The sequence below is a fragment of the Diabrotica undecimpunctata genome, chromosome 3 (genome assembly GCF_040954645.1).
Source record: "Diabrotica undecimpunctata isolate CICGRU chromosome 3, icDiaUnde3, whole genome shotgun sequence".
NCBI lineage: Eukaryota > Metazoa > Arthropoda > Insecta > Coleoptera > Chrysomelidae > Diabrotica > Diabrotica undecimpunctata.
The window spans coordinates 156,245,304-156,265,204 of record NC_092805.1 but is presented as its reverse complement, the minus strand read 5'-3'; the positions used below and the strand labels follow the sequence as shown (position 1 = coordinate 156,265,204).

The window sequence follows — 19,901 nt, the reverse complement described above, 5'->3', positions numbered from 1 at the left end:
CATCGTTCTCTATTTAAACAATTTGATAAGTCTTTATTTATAGAGTGCGTTGACAACAATTAATCAATAATAATAACTTCAATATCTTTTATATTTTTTGATTTTCAGAACATAGTTTGTTGTTTGTTAACTTCCTTCGAGATCTAAGGTTTCTTAACTTTCTCCTTTTATTAACAAAAAGTTAAGTAGCGCCCTTTTTCTCTCTTTCTCTTTTTACCTATGGTAATTTTATCTATCTATTTATCTATTACTTCTATTTATTCTGTTGAACCAAGGGCCAATTCCAAAAGCTAGTTTCTAATTCACGACTCGCTCTCCACCAAGCATATACACTTCTTAACATGCCATACACCAAAGTGCGTAGGCGACTATCTCATTACTAGAATTCTGATCTTGGCGGCGTGACACAGCTCGCCTGTATTGTGTATTCCTGGCCATTCTTTAATATTCCTTAACCAGGATAATTGTTTGCGGCCGGCTCCTCTCCTACCTTCGATCTTCCCTTGTAGGATTAACTGTGGTATTTCATATTTTGCTCCTCTCAATATGTGCCCAAGGTAACCAATCTTGCGTTTTTTAATTAATTTAAAGAGTTCTCTTTCCACGCCGGCTCTCTTAAAGACGTCATCGTTTCGAACTCTATCCACCCAAGGTATGCGCATCATTCTTCTTAATGACCACATTTCAAATGCTTCAAGTTTGTTGATAGATGTTTTTTTCAAAGTCCACGTTTCCATGCCATAAAGCAAGATGGACCATATGTAGCACTTGACCATTCTGTAGCGTATTTCGAAATTTAGGTTTTGATTACATAGGAGCGGTTTGAATTTCACAAAAGCATGTCTTGGCATTTGTATTCAGGTTTTTATCTCTTGTTGTGGATCCGATTGGTCATTGATTGTGGTGTCAAGGTATTTAAAAGTTTTCACGCGTTTTATGCGATCGTCACCTATGCATATTATCGAGTTTTCTGGAAGGTTTCTGCTAATGACCATATATTTCGTTTTCAAAATGTTGATTTTGAGGCCATATTTTTTACCTATGCTATTCACCCTATCAAGTAATAACTGCTGATCTTCCAATTTATCAGTTATAATCACTGTGTCGTCCGCATAGCGTAGGTTGCTAATTGGTATGCCGTTCACCTTAATGCCTAATTCCGTGTCTTCTAATGCTTCCGCAAATATATTTTTAACATATAAATTAAAAAGCATCGGAGAGAGTATGCAGCCTTGGCGGACACCTTTCCGGATTTCAAATTCATCCGTATATTGGTCTTGCATATATGTAGTTGCCGTTCTCAGTGTATCTGTATATAAAAAAGAGTTACAAATTGGTATAAACGTGAACGGCAATAATGCACTTTTCAGAGCGGCACAATATCAAAACGAGTATGCCAAAATTGTAGCCAACATTCAGGCACCTTCAGAAGAAGGTGGTGCCTTCGATCATATAACACAGATGGACAGTAGAAGGCAAGTGAAAAGAGTGTGGAACAATAAACCAAAAAGGATAAACAGAAAGTGCAAACCAATAAAAGATTGGAACAGCAACATTGCAGAGGCATTGCAAAATAAATGTAAATCTTTACCAGAAGCAACACAAATGGCGAAGAACAGAAAAGAATGAAGGAAATTCATTAAAAGCTAGACGCACCTCCAGCGGCACCTAACGGTAGAAGAGGAACGATTATGTATGTATATGTTCAGAAGATTTTCTTTTAGTCCTAATATTCTTATCTAGTCTTAAGTATTTAAACATTTATACATTTTGGTTGCGTTGTAGAGGTAGTACTTTTTGTACACTTCATTATATTACGGTAGTAATAGTCATTTTTGAAGACAATAACAAGCAACAGCTTAATAATCATGGTATTTGGAGACCAAAAGTAGACAGAGGAAAAAATAGCAAAAACTGCGTGGCTCTCCAAGTCAATTTCTAAGTAAATTAGTGTAATTCGTGTCTATTAAAAATACATCACCATCATCATCATTAACCTTTTGAGTTTACTGCTGAACATAGGCCTCCCGTAAATAATTCCATTGCCTCCGATCTTGAGCCCCTAAATCCAGTTGTGCTGGATATGCTTAATGTATTGCTGACCACCTTGTTGGAGAAATATACCCACCTTCTTAAAAATACATAGAAACCTTAAAATTGCGACATGCAGTGTAAAAAGCAAGTAGAAGAAGCAAGCAAATAGAAGAAAAAGAAGAATCAATTATTCGAAAAACAAGACACTCAATACAGATTAAGTCGCCATTCCGATATACGAAAGAAATAAATTGCTTTAATTGACCAAAATCACTGGGAATATTTAATACAGATTTAGGCAAAGACTGCTAATAAGAAAAATTAAGAGGTGAAAACGATGACATTGAATTTAAATACAAATTCCATTTCACAATTTCTAGAGACATAATAGTCATCACGGAAAATTTTAAGGCAAAAATCGGAAGAGGTAAATGTGGTTCCATAGTATTTCCATGCGAATAGTGGTCGCAACGACAGAGGAGATGAGATAGATTGCTGCCAAGGACAAAACCTAGTAGTTTTTTAGATAGTTTGTAAAACTCTACTAAGATTAACAACAGAGGAAATTAAAAATGTATGTAAACAGCTGAAGAGGAACAAAGCACCCGGACCAGGAGATATACCCGGAGAATTGTTTAAGTACGGAACGAACAAATTGTACGAATGTCTTCGACAACTTTTTCAAGAATGCATAAACACAAGCGAAATCCCTACGGAATGGAAGATATCACACCTCAGCACTATACATAAAAAGGGTGATAAAAATAATTGTGAAAATTACCGAGGAATAGCTGTAACTGGATCTATGAGTCGAATATATGGAAAGGTGTTAAAGAACCGAATCGAGAGAGAATACTTGTATTATGAAGCAGAAGAACAAGCAGGATTTCGTACGGGTCGATCCACTATTGACCACATTTTCTCCTTAACCCAGATAATAGAAAAAAAGATGGCAAGGAATCAAGAGATTCATATGTTGTTCGTCAACCTACGGAAAGCCTACGACAGCGTTCCACTGAAGAAGCTGTGGCAATCAATGGAAAGCACGAATATTAATATAGAATTAATAAAAGCCGTCAAAGTGCTATACAACCAACCAATAATAAAGATAAAAGCGGGGACACAAATAACAACAGGATTTATAACAACAAAAGGATTAAAGCAAGGATGTTGCTTGTCTCCCACTTTATTTAAAATATACCTCGAAAGTGCTTTAAAAAGATGGAAACAAAAATGCAGGACAATGGGGATACCGCTCACCAATACTATGGTATATACGCTTAACTTTGCAGACGATCAAGTAATAATGGCTCAAGATTATGACGATTTAAACTATATGGCACGAAAATTAATTGAAGAGTATGATATATGGGGTCTAGAAGTAAATAAAAAGAAAACCGAATACCTGTGCATTGGAGCAGAACAAAAAGATCTCATATTAGACGATAACACTACGATGAAGCACTGCTGTGACTACAAATACCTAGGTATCACTATTTCACAAGATGGAACACTAGACAAAGCCATAAGAGAGAGAAATACGTCAGGGAGAAAAGCCATCACAATGTTAAACACCATTTTATGGGACCAATCCATCAGCAAAGAAAATAAAAAGAGGATATATGAGACTATAGTAAAAAGTATCACTTTATACAGCTGTGAGGTATGGCCACTGAAAGAAAGAACACTGTCAACGCTGAAAGCGACGGAAATGGATTTTTGGAGAAGAGCCGCAGGAAGATCTAGAAGAGAAAGGATTACCAACGAACGCATTAGAGAAATAATGGGAATCAAACGAACAATCACAGATGACCTAACAACAAAACAACTTATCTGGTTCGGACACTTACAAAGAATGGACGAACAACGAATGCCAAAAGAAATACTAAAGTGGCAACCAGAAGGAAAGAGAAAACGAGGTAGACCGAGAAAAAGTTGGAGCGAAGGAATAAATAAAGAACTGAGAGAGAGGGCCATAGAAGAAGATCTATGGAACAACCGGTCTAAGTGGCGATTGGAAGTCGGAAAACGGCGGAGAACGTTATAAACCGACAAGTAGTAGTAGTAAAACTCTACTTTTACAAACTACCAAAGTTTCGCCATTGTAGGTAGTTTACGTTCTTTACTTCATTATTTTAAATATATCTTGACAGTTCTTCTCAGAAAAATGTTTTGGCTCCAATAATTTAAGTAACTAAATAATCGTAAAATATTCGTCTCCTTGAAGATTAAGTTCATTAAATTAATTTCTGTTACTATATAGGAGTATATCTAACGTGATTTGGTTTAAGTTTTAAAAATACTTACGTTATATATTCTTGCAAAAATTTTAGTTACTTACCCTTTCTACTTAGAGATTCTACAGGGTTCTCGTTGGTGAATGTCAAAAATTTATCATTCAAATCCAATATCATTGCATTTAATAATTCATTGTAATAATCAAATGACATGCACTTCGATAGCATAGATGTGGGATGTAGATTAGCATTTTTTGTTTTCTCTTTAAGTAACATTGATAAACTACAAATAAACATTAAGAATTGACTAATAGGCTTGTGAAAGAACAAATTCCAAATAAAACGTGAGATATTTAGATGATACAAAAAGCGAAAATTGTTTCAAATCAAATGCGTAAAACAAAAAACGAATGAATGTTCAAATCGGCAAAACCAAATACCCGAAAATCAATTTAGATTGATGTAATACAGATTAACAACCAGATGATATTTCCATGAGGTATACGAGATATGAATGAACACTATGAGAATAAAGAAACAAATTCCATGAAAAATCATCTGAATGGGTTCTTCGTGAATTGTAAATATTTAGATAATATTCGAGAACTGTAACCAGAGAAGATGATCCTGCATGTATCTGCTGGAAACAAGAACTTGGATACAATCCGTGTTAGAGGAAGACTACGACCAGGAGATGCCCCTGTTCGGCAACATTACTCTAGAGAAAATAATTAGAAAATCAGCAGTCAATACCTTAAAACAATAACAATAAAAACTACAAATTTTACTCCATTCTCAAAAATGACTTTGAAGCACATAATAAAGGCATTAAAAGTTAAAACTATTTATTTTTTATTTAGCTATATTCTGTTCTCACTTCTTGCGATGATATGGTTCATTTTTAACTATTTTGTATATAGTTAAAAGTGAAATTTCTGTTAAATTAAAAGTTAATTGTATCAACAGTTTTTTTTAGAAGCCGATTTTGTTTTTTAGGTTTGTGTATACATTGAAACATAGTCGCTCTGTTTCAGCATTTAAATGCATTTGAATCTACTTTACAGGTACTTTACGGATACCTACGTTGTTATGGTACGCAATATTTTCAACCACATTGCCCCACGGACGCCACATCACTATTCAAAATAATTAATTAAATTACAACAAGCAACCCTCCGCACTCTACTAAGGAACTGCTTCTCAACTTAAACGCTTATCTGACTAAAATGGTATCCGGTCGGTTGCAAGAAAGAAGGAATATAACGTCGCTGCATTTAAAGCGTTCTATCTTATATGTTACCGCAACTATACTACAATATACTAACTCTTCTTTTACATCTTCAACCTTTTTCGCGGGCACTAATGGATTCGACATCTCGAAAGTAACTACTACAAAACAAGGTTTTCCTGCTTCATTATACACTTGCATGCTAGATTCTGGTTCTGCAGCTGGCGCAGGTTTTGGAGGAAGCAACTAAAAAATATAAAAACTATATTTTAAACATGTTTATGTTACTTCGCTTCCTTTTTTTGTTTTATTATTCGTTTTGATAGTTTTAATATATGTTAATAATTATATTTTAAATAACTGATTTATGATAAGAAGCTAAAAGAACCGTGATGTTGGTTTGCTTAGAAACTATATAGTCCCACCTGTCTGTAGTGAGAGTTTCTCGAACTACTAAGGAAGTGTTCAAATGGCGTACCTATTACAAAATTTAGGCAAGCCACCAGAATGTACTTTGAATGTTTTTTATTCCATCTTCGTACGTCAGCCAATGGCAAAGAATCTGCAGATGTAGAACACATTATTACAGATCTATTGTCCAACCATTTCAAAATAGATGCTTTATTATTATCGCGTACCCATTTTTCATGGGACCCTCAGTCTGCTTTTAGTAAAGCAGAATCTTTTTTTATTTTGCTTCTAAGTAGTCGTGGAATTCGATTATTCATAATAGTACCAATTCCAAGTATTCTTTTTTCTAATAAATAATCGAGTAAATTAATGGAGGATAATATCAAAATAAATTGTTGTTCTTGGACACCAGTTTTCGACGACAATTTTTTCACAACGAAACTTCCAATGCCCAAGGATTTGTCAGGAGCAGCATGAGGTAAAATGTTTGCACCTTGATAAATAAAGGAATCCAAGACTCTTCTTTTCGATGTGCCTATCCGTTACGAATGTTGGCGATCATCATGGCAATCTTTATCTTATCTGCAGCAGCGCGGAAAAGCTGCACATGTTGTATTGAACCAGATTCTGAGGTTCTTTAACCAAGATGTTCTTCTTCTTCCTGGACCTCGTTTTCCAAATATTTTTCCTTGCAGGATGGCTTGAAGGAGAGCATATCTGGATTCATTTCGCATAATATGTCCAAAGAACTGTAACTTTCGAGATTTGATGGTGGTCAGTACCTCTCGGTTCTTATTCATTCTTCTGAGGACCTCCTCATTAGTGACTTGGTCAGTCCACGGGATCTTAAGCATTCTCCGATATAGCCACATCTCAAATGCTTCCAGTTTTTTGCACATATCTTCGTTTAAGATCTATCTATCTATCCAAGACTAGCCCTGTTTAAAGCTATCAAAAAATTGTTCAAACCTACAGGATTAGGATTGTTCTTGACATACTATTGGTGCTAGTGAACGGAATCATTTTTTCGTCGATTGCCAATTTGAGAGATCTTCGAAGAGTGATATATTTACTGCGTACATCAAGAATAGGCTTTCCAAAATTTATTTGCCTTTTTGGTCTCCTCTGAAACTGCACAGTTGTCTACAACATTAAAAACGGGAGTCCAAAAATTTCCATTAAAATATGAATACCTGTGAGTTTCTTGAATTCCTCCGGAGTTTTCCCAAAATTGCTCAGGAAAATACTCTAATAGTGTTCGGAATTCGTGATCTTCATTAGCTGTCCATGTATCAGCGACGTCGACATCTTGAGTTTCAAAAATATTTTCATTTTACCTATTCTTAACATCATCTAATTGTTTCGTTTCCTGGAGTTTATTCCAATACTGCAGTAAAGTAGTATCATCGTCAGATTCTTGGCCGATCTCAAGGCTGTATGCAGTATTGTATGAGACATTGATTACCAGCTATCTTGCTATCTCTAAAGTAGTCTGATGTCTCTTGGTCTTAAACCTCTTAATATTTGGGCAACATGCTGCTTCCACTACCGTCTTCTATGTCTTCTCCATCGTACAATATCCTGTATTTTACAAAGATCTTGGTATTCTTCCAGGAGCTTTCAAATCAGCAATTCTTTATATTGGGTGATTAGCGTCTCGATATTGAATATGCCCGAACTATCTTAACCTATGCTCTCTCATTTTGACATCAATTGGTGTCATTCCTGGACTTCCTTCAATATATTCTGTAGCACGTTGTAGGCTTCTTATTGGTTTTTTTTATTTAAATTTGATGATCTGTCAAGATTGTCAAGGTGTAATGACAGCTACCAGATGATAGAAAAGAAGACTGTAAGTTGGAATAAAGTTGTGTGAACCATGTTGGTGTATTATTTTTATTTCTTAAGAAATTGAAGACATTGTTTCTACAATTCATTGTTAATTTTATTCTTGTTTATCACTTTACCCATCCATATTAGCATTATCATTTCCACCACATGCATTCGCTGTTCATCTGTTGTTTTAACCACCCAACATTGTTTCGTACATAACAGCAGGTCATATGACAGTTTTGTCAATTTTTTTGTCACACAATATATTATTCGCTTCCTTTCACTTGATTTATTCCAGTCTAATTCTATCGCATTGTCTCTATCTATTTATCAGTCCCTTCCACACCTATCCTATACACTAGTTATTACTCCCGAATACATATCTCTAACAATCTTTATATATTCACCGGAGACTCCTTTCTTATTGAGTTCCCACCACAGAATCGCTCGAGAAACTCTATCATATGCTTTCTAAAGGTCAATGAATACCATGTGAGCGTTTATTGCTTTACTCCTATATTTTTTCATCGGGTATCTTATAATTAAAATTGCATCTGATCTTGATCTGCCTTACATAAAACCAAACTGATTGGCTCCATGTCCATTAGACCTACATTCTTGCTACCCGATCAAAAGTACGGAAATCAATTTAAATTATAAGACAAATATTTAAATTATTTAAAAACAAATACTTTGCTGGAACGTTGCTCATTCTTCTTCACCAAATGCCTATTGTTTGCTGAACAGAATAAAAACTTATTAAGAATTAAAAAAAAAATTAAGAAAGAATAAAAAACTAACATCTTTCATATGGTGACCTTCCTTTGCTTTAGCCTTCGAAGACTTCGAGCTTTTAACTGACTTATTGTCTTTCTTAGGCAAATTCTCTCGTGGTTCCTTGTCTTTAGGTTCTTTCGAATCTCTTTTTGAATATGGGAAGAAAAAAGAATCATCTAGTCCACCATATTTGGCAGCTTCTTCAGGACTAAAGGTGGTTAATGGGGCGGCCAGACGTACTTGTTGAACTAAAATCCAAATAAATATATACTACATACCAAAAAATACGATTATTAAAGAATGAATTAAATCGCTGGACGTATTCTATTGGATTGTAAAGTTCTTTAAGTCCTCTCAACAATGACTGGATTGCCTTTCTTATATTCTGTAACAATTCTAATTTACCAATACTTGTTGCGCAGTTACATGATATTAATACTTAGTTAATGGTTCTTTCTGTTATACAAAGGAATAGTGAGAGAAAAATCATTAGATACTAGATTATTTTATCATGTTTTCTTAAATTTATCTCATATATTTTTTAGAATTTCGTGCATTGAATTTTTCTGCAATTAAAAGAAAAGAAGAAGGCTAAAAACATTTTATTGTTGTACGAAAATGGTTGCGTTTCGATTTAATTTGAGTGGTAAGAAACTCAAATTAAATCCAAACGCAACCATTTTCGTATATTTATCGTTCTTACTCGACGCAATGAGTACAAGAAAGATGGTAATTTATATGAGTAAATTGTTGATGCATAGTGGAATATAAATATTCCCAGCATCGCTCTTAATGGCTTGATTAAGCGTGAGTATACAGTTTACTTTAATTGCTATCGACACATTTAACTTCATTTTATTGTTGGTCAATTTTCTATCACAAAGACATAAATAGTTAAAGACTTGACTTGACTGCTGACAAATGTTTGAGACGAACTTACATCATTTTTTAAGCGAATTTTCTATACTGGCGTTGTACTACTTTTTCTCTATAATAAAATACTGAAGCGAGCATCACAAAAGTAGCACCCTTAAACGAAAAGTTGTCCGTGATTCGCAGTAAACAGTTGAAATAGTCCACATTTACGAGACGAGTCAAGTCCGTTATACAACTTTTACTCTTTTGTAAACTTTAAACTGTTGTAAACTTTTTAAACTTTTTAAATCTTAGCAAAATCTATAAAAAACAAATAAATAAATAATAAATTACTTTATTCAATTTTAAAAATATTATTTAAATTTTAAAAATATAGAAAACATAGTATTGTTACGAACATGCATTCAGCATGGCCCGTGTAACGGTTGCATCTCGAAAGCGACTAGAAGTTTCCGGCGATATCTAGTGCGAGAGAGACCAACCCGCCACGTAGGCGAATTAGAGGCGGGACTACTTTAGATTACTCTAGAATAATACTTTTGGTATATATATATGTAACGATGTTATGAGTTAGTTCAGTTGTTAAGATATTACCGAACTGTAAACTTAAAAATAAATATATTTATATAAATTCGAACCGCTCGTTTTATTTAATCTCGCTACAGTATAAAGCTTTACGCTATTATATAAAGCTTACCTCCAGGATACGTTAAAGTAGCCACATCTAATATAGCCATCAAATGTAAAGAGTCTCCGCCTTTTCGAATCTTCCTTACAAACTCAAGTGATTTGCTCAACAGATTAGAAGATTCTTTTTTCTAAAATTGAACAATAGTCTGGTTTTAAATACAAAATACAATCACAAATTTTTAAATACAAAGATTTGAAAGATTTACTTACTTACTTACTTAGTCCTAAGCCTTTCTACCGTTAGGTGTAAGGCTGGTGGGGTTAAGATTTGCACTGTTGTCTCCATGCTATCCGGTCTTGTGTTAGATTTCGTGCACTTTCCCATGTCAATCCTTTCTTCTCAACTTCTTTCCTGATTTCGTCTACCCACCTAACTCTTGGTCTTCCTCATTTGTTTTTCCCTTGCATTCTCGTTTCAAACACTCGTTTTGTTAATCTTTCATTCGACATTCTACACACGTGCCCGAACCATCTTAGTTGCCCCTCTACTATTTTTTCGTTTATTGGTTCTAGTTTTAGGTTTTGTCTGATTGTTTCGTTTCGTATTTTGTCTGTCCTCTTTCTGTTTGCTATTTTCCTCAGGAACCTCATTTCCATAGCATTGACTCGAGATTTTTGTCTCCCAGTCAATGTCCATGACACGCTATTATAGATGATTGTAGGTCTAACTACTGATTTAACAACTGCCGTTTTTACCTTCTCCGGTATTTCTTTTTTCCCCAAAAATGTTGTTTTCATAGTGTTAAATACGCTTCCTGTTCGTCCCATTCTCTCATTTATTTCCATGTCTTGTTTACCGTTTGATTCAATTATTGCTCCTAGGTATTTAAAATGTTCCACTTGTTCTAGTTGTTTTCCGTATAATTGAATTGCGTGTGTCTTTCTCTTATTTGAAATTATCATTGTTTTTGTTTTCTCTGTATTTATTTTCATATTTATGTTTGACAGTTCTTCTTCTAGGATTTCAAGGTTGTTCTGTAGGTCTTCTCTGTTTTCTGCTATCAAAACCATGTCGTCTGCAAATAGAAGCTCTGATAGTTGAGTCTGTTTCATTTGCCAGTATCCTAATATTAGTTTTCTCATTCTTCTCTTGGCTTTCTTTATTGCTTCATCCAGTACCACTGAGAACAGCAGTGGGCTCAACACGCATCCCTGTTTGACGCCTTGACTTGTAGTAAATTCTTCGGATTCCTCGTTGTTGGTTCTCACCGTATTTGTATTATTATTGTACATATCCTTTATTACATCAATTGTTATCCTGTCAACTCCTCTTTCCTTTAATGTCCTCCATACGTCCTTTCTTTGTATTCTGTCAAACGCCTTTTCCAGATCAATAAAGCATATATGTATTTCTCTATTTTTATTGATTACTTTCTCACTTATTTGTCTTATTGTGAATATGTGGTCTTGCGTGCTTCTGTCCTTCCTGAATCCACATTGTGTATCTTCCATAGTTGGTTCTATTTGGGTTTTTATTCTTGTTTCTATTATTCTTGCGAATACCTTCCCAGGAATACTTGATATAGTAATACCTCGGTAATTATTACAGTTTCTCTTGTCGCCCTTTTTGTGTATTGGTAGTATAATGTCTTTCTTCCAGTCCTGTGATATTTCTGCTCTTTTTATGATATCATTCATTAGTTCTTTCAGGCTGTCCACTCCCTCTATTCCCATGAATTTAATCATTTCCGGGGTGATATCATCCTTGCCTGGTGCTTTGCCTAATTTAACTCTTTCAATTGCCTTTTCTAGTTCCTCTGTTGTTATGGGTTCTACTTTTTGTTCTTCATTAATTTCTTGTATCTCCACTATGTTACTACGTCTGTATGAGTTAGCTCTTTGAAATGTTCTCTCCATCTTTGAAAGATTTAATTTACTTTTATTATCGGTTTGCATCTTATTCATTTTGTACAAAGATAAGACTTCTCATTCCTTAGTTTGTTGTAGCAATGACCGCTGGTGTCAATTTAGTGGTTTGTTTAGTTCAGTTTTGTAGTGAAAAATCCACGTATGTAGTAAGTTTAATTATTTTTTACAATTTCACCTATACACGATATAAAGAAAGTTTTTTCTTCGATATAAAGACAGAAAATAAAGAATGTTTATTCTCTTGCAATATGATTTTTCTAAAACCTTTTAGTAACTGTTTGTTCTTTACAAAGTAATGAAGGTTAGAATAGCTTTGTTTTAAATTTTTCATTTTATTTCTCTGTCTGAGCTCGTTTCCTTATAAGATTAAGTAAAGGATGGCGCCCATAAATCTATTTTGATTTTAAAGATAATATATTGAAACAGATTGTATATACAGTTTGAAAGAACCACACCCAAATCATTTCCTACTTAAGTGATGGGCCTAGAATAATTATTTAGGCAATGCTATACTGGGTTGAAAAGATCTTACAAAATGCTCTCGAAAATTTTGAAGAAGGAATAAAAACCAACGGATAATACGTAAACAACATAAGATACGCAGACGACACCGTCAATATTGCGCACAGTGCTGAGGGTTTACAACGACTTTTGAATGTCATAACCAGAGAGGGAGATAGCTTGGGACTAAATATAAACACAAATAAAACAAAAGTAATGGCTGTTACACGTGCAATAAAAATCGACATTAATATTTGTATCTATAACAAACATATAAAACCAGTACAAAGATTCCAGTATCTTGGTTGCTGGATAACAAACGATCTTGACCACGAGGTCGAAATACGTGCTATAGAATATGCTAGGTCCGCATTTCAACGAATGAAAAAATTCCTAATAAACTCTACGTTATCGTTGGATATCCGATACCAATTTGTAAAAACGTTTATTTATTCCATATTGCTATACGAAGTGGAAACATGGACTCTCGGCATTACAAGTGTGAGGCGTATAGAAGCCTTTGAGATGTGGGTTTTTCAAAGGACGCTGAAGATCTCTTGGATAGAGCACGTGACCAACAACGAGGTGCTAAGAAGAATGGGTACTGAGAGAGAACTCCTAAATATTGTAAAAAACAGAAAAACGAGTTATCTAGGACATATTTACAGAGCAGAAAAATACAACTTCCTACTACTTATAATGGAAGGGAAAGTGGAAGAAAGAAGAGGTCCAGGAAGAAAAAAATGTTCCTGGTTGAAGAATGTAAGAGACTGGACAGGCATGGACACACATTCGATACTAAGAACAGCTCAAGATAGAGAGTAATTTGCTGTAGTTATAGCCAACCTTCAGTAATGGAGAAAGCACCTTAAGAAGGTACTGGGTTCTCTTAGATAGCTGTACCTTTGGATTTTTTTTGTAAAACAATATTTTTTATTTTGGTAAATAGTGTGCCTACAAACTCGCCCCGTGTAATTCAGACTGTATTTAGAGGAACTAAAGTTAATAGAAGTTAGTGGACAACTCATTATGGAAAACCACAAGAAAACTAAAAAGAAATAATATTGCTTACGGGAGAAAACAATAGAGGTGGGTAAAAAATAACGCAGAAAAGGCAGAAAATTACGGAAATTTAAATACAATGAAGTTAAGTACATCATAACAAAAAGATTTATTTCAAAAAAGCCTCTCGATACGTTCAATTAGTCACAAATTTCGGAAAAACCTGGTAAAAGGATTTTACTTACTGTTTTTTCTTTAGGGGCCACATAAATTTCTAAAACTACTTTTTTGAATACTTGAATATGATTAATAAGTTCAGTAACAGCATCCCTGAACATTAAATGTCTCTTGATCATTACGAACTGCAGTCTTGGACTCTCTTCAGTGATGTACGATTCATAGTTTGTGTCAAAACGACTTATCAAGTCTTTATGATCTTCGGGAGTTCTAGAATTTGTGGAAAAAATATTTTTTATTAATTGTTTTAATTAAACACAATACTAATTAATTTAATGGTTGATGTAAACATCATGCATTACATTATTTAATGCAGTAAAGCGGTGAAAATGCGGATCATAACTTATTAAGTGGGAAACTTTTTGGTCTTTATTGCTTTTTGAACAAAAGTCGACGTACGCCCCATTGCAGCTATGCTGTAAGTTATTTAAGAAATATAAGTTGAGTCGGTGTACCCTCAGGTTGGTACTCTAATAGTTCATTGCAGTTTCCAAGTCATCGTTAGCGTCCACATGTGAAGGACACTGTAACGAGTCCGTTACTTAAAGAACCATTTACCTTTTTGTCACTGGAATCCTTTAATTTAATTATAAATTAAATTCATTTTTGAAATATTCTTAAACCAAATATTTAAAACTCCAGTAAATTTTATTTTCGAAAGTTGGCATTAAATCCCGCCCTCTGTCTAAGACTCTGAAAGTACATCGTCGTGACAGCCGTAGCACCGTCAGATCGCCACTTGTGGCTGGAATTTCATCGAGTGAACATCGTTTGTTCAAGGCGGCTGTAGGTGCCATTTTCATGAATTGGGTTTAAGTTTATTTTTTATTTTGTGGAAAAGCTGTTGTGTTGGAAGAAGCCATTTGTTATTTAGTTGTTTTTTTTTTTGTGAAAGTACTTTAATTTTGGACCACCTCAGCCGGTAAGCTTAAAGTTATAAATAAATTATGTGTAAAAACATGTCATATCATCCGCCATTGTTAGTGAAATTCAAATCTATTTTAATCCTCTCTCGATATATATTCTTATCTATCTATCTATCTATTCTATCTTATATATGTCCTATTTCACTTATTTCATTAATACCTAAACATATTACAAGTATTAGATTTTATCATTATCTCAAACTTTATTTCTTTCCAAAGATGAAAACCAACAATTATCTATTTCAATTCCATACCGTTTAAACCGGCTAATATTTCTTTTTTTTTTCTATTCTATAATATATATAGACCATGCTTTCCGAAAACCTATCTATTTAATATATCCTATAAAACATTGTCATACCATCCCAAGGTTATTTTTTACAGAAAAACAGTATAGTTTTTATTTCAATTTAAAGCAACTTGTTGACCTTTCTTGGTTTTTCTTTACTTTCTTGTATGAACAAAAGACTTGGAGTAACACAACTGTTTTTTTAGCCTACTTACGGATTCCAGTGCAAGTCAGGGAATAATACTTATTTTTTTTTATGGAGAATTTATTAAGACAAGGGGAAGAAGAATTTTAAGTTTATGGGTTTTATGAAGAAGAATTTAATGGACTTGGTTTAAAGTACCTCTTTTTTTTATATGGAATCCAGGTTTGGAGTAAATTTACCCACCTGCAACTAGTTCTTCACCAGAGGACCTTCCAGGGAAACCTACGGAAACCGGCAGGAAGAACTTAGTTTTATCTTTTTGTTTCTTGTTTAAATATCTTTAATAACATTACGTCCTCTTCAAGGTTTTAACTTTTATATCATTAATAATAATTACATTTACTTTTCCTAAAACAATAGTCAGTACAATTTAATTAAATTATTTATTGTCTACCAAGAGATGAGATTTTGACTCTCCCTTGAATCTCTCTTCATCAGGTTATCGTGTGCACACATATCCGGAGAGTTTCATTTCATTTCATTTCAAACTTAAACATTTATTAAACGAAAACTAAACTATTATATTAGTGAGTAGTATTTTATATTTATATTATCTTATATTTTATTTTATATTATTTATACATAATTATTGAGTATAACCTCTGTCAAAATTTAACATTAATAGGTACGTTAGGGGGGAAATTGTTTTATCATTATATTCTGGGATTTTACTGTAAATATAGATAAGATAAGTATATAAGAGGTGATGGGTCATATATAAGTGTTTAAAATAGTCTGTACATAAAATTGGTATTTATTAAAGTTGGGTTAAAACAATTCAATATTTCAATTAGTACCTATCTTTCATATTTCAGCAATACAAGATATCTCGGAAGAAAACATTTAACTTCCTGGCGCCCAAACATTCAGTAGAGCAACTTTATCTTTCATCTGTTTATTTCTTGGTGGTTTTCTTGTCATTAGTTCTTATATCTTACGGTCTCTGTAGGGCATGCAAATTGGCCGAATCCCTCTTTGAGTGTCGAGTGGTCATTCTCCTGCATAGTCGCTAGCCAGCATTAATTTTATTATATTTTAAAATTCATATATACCCTTTATTTATTTCTTTTACATAATTTATTTCTATCTAATCTCTTCCATCTTCTGTTATTCCACATATTAGTTCGTTGGTGTATAAAGGTACATTTTAGAGTTTACCCTATTTCTACACTGCACATTTTTGCTACACATTCCTCATTTTTGTTACATTTCACTCTTTCATCAATATTTGTTACAGTCAAATTTCTTGTTACATTACTCATTCTTATTACAACACATAGCTCCTTGGTAATTCATTTTTTCGTCATCACTGTCTCCTGCGTCATTGGCGTTGGTTATAATATCCTTGTCCTCAAGTAGTTGATTCATGATTTCCTTATCATTCAAATGCTGATAACAAAGGTCATTACTACCATCATTTTCCAACCACTCCCTTGCAACAAGTTCATCGTATTATCCAAATCCAGACAATGTATATTATCCATAGCATAGCAGCATTCTTATTTTTATATTATTATATATTTATATTTTTATATTTTCAGGCGACTAGGCGAGCAGAGACGACTGCCTAGGTTGGTGGATTCTCAAGATCATTGAGTCACTCCCACTCCAATATTTTTCGCGCGTACACGACAGCCGAGAACTGCGTTTTTTCAAGCCTAGTGCCTTTCACGCTGAAATACTTAGCGCAAAAAAATTAAAGTGTGCTATACTGGGCACGATTGGATTTGCGACACTCCGGATTACTGACGCTCAACTGTAATGTAATGAATTAAAATGATAGGGATCTTGTATTTTCACACCCACTTGGGGCCAAAAACGGTTCTCTGAATATACTTTTTTTAAATTTTTAAAATATACTGAAATATAGTATTTTCTACTTACGTATACACAGTAGCGTTAGCATCATTATATCCTCTAGTGGTTCCAGGCCATAATTTGGAAATTGGTTCCTGAGTTGTTGAAACTGTAGCTGGATTTGTGAAAAGAAGAGGTGATTTCCGCTTAAAAAATTAATCAAATAAAATGAATATGCAAAGAATGCATAACGAATAATGCGGAATCCTCATTTAAAATATATTAAAAAACCCTTTGGATTAAAGAATTCTGATCATAAAATTAAATTTCCTACACCATACAACGGATATGGGGTATCTTGTAAAGAAACGTTATAGATTAATCATATTGATATAATAAAAACTTACCCCATTAAGCATAGGTAACATTATGCAAGCCCAAAAGTCCATTTCTGGGCTCATTAAAGCAGGTATGTTATAAATTGTTTCCAAAGTGAAGTTTAAAAACGTAGAGTCATGCAAATCCAAGTCTTCTTCCATAGAAATCGTCACTACAATTGTTGGATGCGCTTTGAAAGACAACATTTTATTGTCATTATATTGCACGGTAGGTTTTATCCACAACATTTGGGTAAATTTGGATGGTCCTGAAAAAAATTATAATATTTGTATCTTGTTTCTCTTTAGATTGGAAGCAAAACAAACGAATTGTATCTATCTCATTATTTAGTCATCAACACATTATGCTTTTTCTTACTCTTCTCCACTTTTATGGTTTTGGATATCAAATATTCTCCATCTGTTCAAGTAGTGCCCTGAACTTCTTCTTTATTTTGATTTGTAATATAGTATTTGGTTAGTAGATTGTATCTTTTATGTTTAAATGTTATTTCCATTTTGTTCAATATTTTTTTATTTTCTATCGATTCAGTAGGTATACGATTTTTATCATAATAAGTGGTGTAGAAAATAAAAAAATAGAAGTTTTCAGACTTAAATTGGACCGTGATGATCGCCAATGTCCTTAATCGTTGATACACACTAAGAAGGATTGATGTATTCATATTTATCTTCTTGTAATCCATCTTTTCTTATCCCTAAATAATATAAAAACTATTGAAAGCATCTACCAAAACAACAAAATGGAAGTCAGAATAGATGGACAACTTACAGAACCTATAGAAATAGGTAGCGGAATAAGACAAGGGGATTCATTGAGCCCCATGCTCTTCAATTTAATCGTGGATGAAATCATCAAAAGCGTCAACAAAGGAAGACTCATACTCTGTTGTGCAGACGACGCAATATTAATAGCCCAAGATGAAGATAGTCTGCAAAGACTGGTCCACACATTTCACATAAGAGCAAAATAATTTAATATGACAATCTCGTGTCAGAAAACTAAAACAATAGTAGTCAGCAAAAAAACAACCAGAGGTAAAATAGAAATTGATGACATCAGTATTAAACACTGAAGACGTGGACAAAGAAGTAAGAGATCAAGTACAAAAAGCAAATAGATATGGCAGGATGCCTTAATAACACTATATGGTGAAGAAGTCAAGAATTTATAAAGCCAGTGCAAGACCAGTAATGACATATGACTCAGAAACAAGACCCAACACAGTCACAGCAAAAGACTATTGGAAACGGCAGAGATGCGAGTACTGAGAAGAATTACGGGAAATATGCTGAAAGCGAAAGAGAAGTGAAGAAATTAGAAGAAAATGTATCGTTCAGTGTATAAACAAATGGCACTAAATAGAAAAAAGAATTGAATAACCACATAAGCAGAATGGGGGAAACTCATGTCGTCAAAACAGCACAAGATAAATCACCAATCGGCAGAAGAAGTATCGGACGACCGCGCAAGATGGAGTGACAACCTTCCATAGAGGTATTAACCTGCCAATGAACAAGCAGAATTGCTTATAAAGAGGAAGAAGAAGAAGATATTTATCTTCTTGATTTTACTAATATAATTATTGCATTCTTCTTCTTCTTCTTCGTCTAGCCATTCACGTCCACATCTGAACATAAGCCTCTTCAAGTCTTCCTTTCCATTGTTTTTTATTGTACGCTACTTGTAGCCAATTTTTCCCGGCAGTCCTTTTCAGATCATCTGTCCATCTCATAGGAGGTCTGCCTCTGGGTCTTTTGTGTTAGTATGGTCTCCAGGTTCAAATTGATCTGTGCCATTTGTTTAGATCGCTCCTAGCTACATGTCCAGCGTATTCCCATTTCAACTTTAATGATTTTTGCACCACATCGGTGACTTTGGTTTTCTGTCTTATCCATGTGTTTGTTTTCTTGTCCTTAAGTAATATACCTAGCATTGCTCTTTCCATCGCGTGTTGAGTGACTCTAAGTATATTCATATTCTTTTTTGTGATTGTCCATGTTTGTGCCGCATAAGTTAATATCGGAATAATGCATGCATCAAAAACTTTAGATCTAAGATGTATAAATTGAATTTGTTGATTTCTAAGTATATAGTTCAGTTTACCCAATGCTGCCCAAGCTAACTTTCTTCTTCTTTTTATTTCTTCAGTTTGAATTTCCCTATTTAGTATTATTTTTTGTCCTAAGTATATATATTCTTCAACTTTTTCTATAACTTTATCGTTTATTATTGTCACGGTGTCTTCGGAGTGCATGAATTTTTTTTTGTTTAAATTCATTTTCAGTCCTATTTTAGAAGATTCGGTATGTAGTTCTAAAAGCATGGTTTGCATTTCTTGTAGGTCAGTAGCTATCAGGATTATGTCATCTGCAAATCGTAGATTACTGAGGTAGCGGCCATTGATGTTTATTCCCTTATATTTCCAATTTAGGTTTTTAAAAACGTCCTCCAAAACTAAGGTGAACAGTTTGGGTGATAAAGTATCTCCCTGTTTGACTCCCCTGTTTAATGGTACAGGGTTCGTGTGTTCATTTTCATTTAGGTAGTATGTAGCTGTAGCTTGGTTCATAGTTTCTTTTATTAAGTT

General features: G+C 33.8%; 1 protein-coding gene across 2 annotated transcripts in view; it reads right to left on the bottom strand.

The window, feature by feature from the left end:
- Positions 1-19,901, bottom strand: part of LOC140437641 (cilia- and flagella-associated protein 70-like) — a 50,183-nt gene that overhangs the window by 21,187 nt on the left and 9,095 nt on the right. For both annotated transcript variants that reach the window (XM_072527269.1, XM_072527270.1), the window contains exons 6-12: positions 17,320-17,558; positions 17,000-17,118; positions 13,704-13,905; positions 10,094-10,214; positions 8,545-8,768; positions 5,597-5,745; positions 4,376-4,554 (exon numbers count right to left, since the gene is read on the bottom strand). In XM_072527269.1, coding sequence (XP_072383370.1) covers positions 4,376-4,554; positions 5,597-5,745; positions 8,545-8,768; positions 10,094-10,214; positions 13,704-13,905; positions 17,000-17,118; positions 17,320-17,558 — 1,233 coding nt within the window. The remainder of the gene's footprint in view (positions 1-4,375; positions 4,555-5,596; positions 5,746-8,544; positions 8,769-10,093; positions 10,215-13,703; positions 13,906-16,999; positions 17,119-17,319; positions 17,559-19,901) is intronic.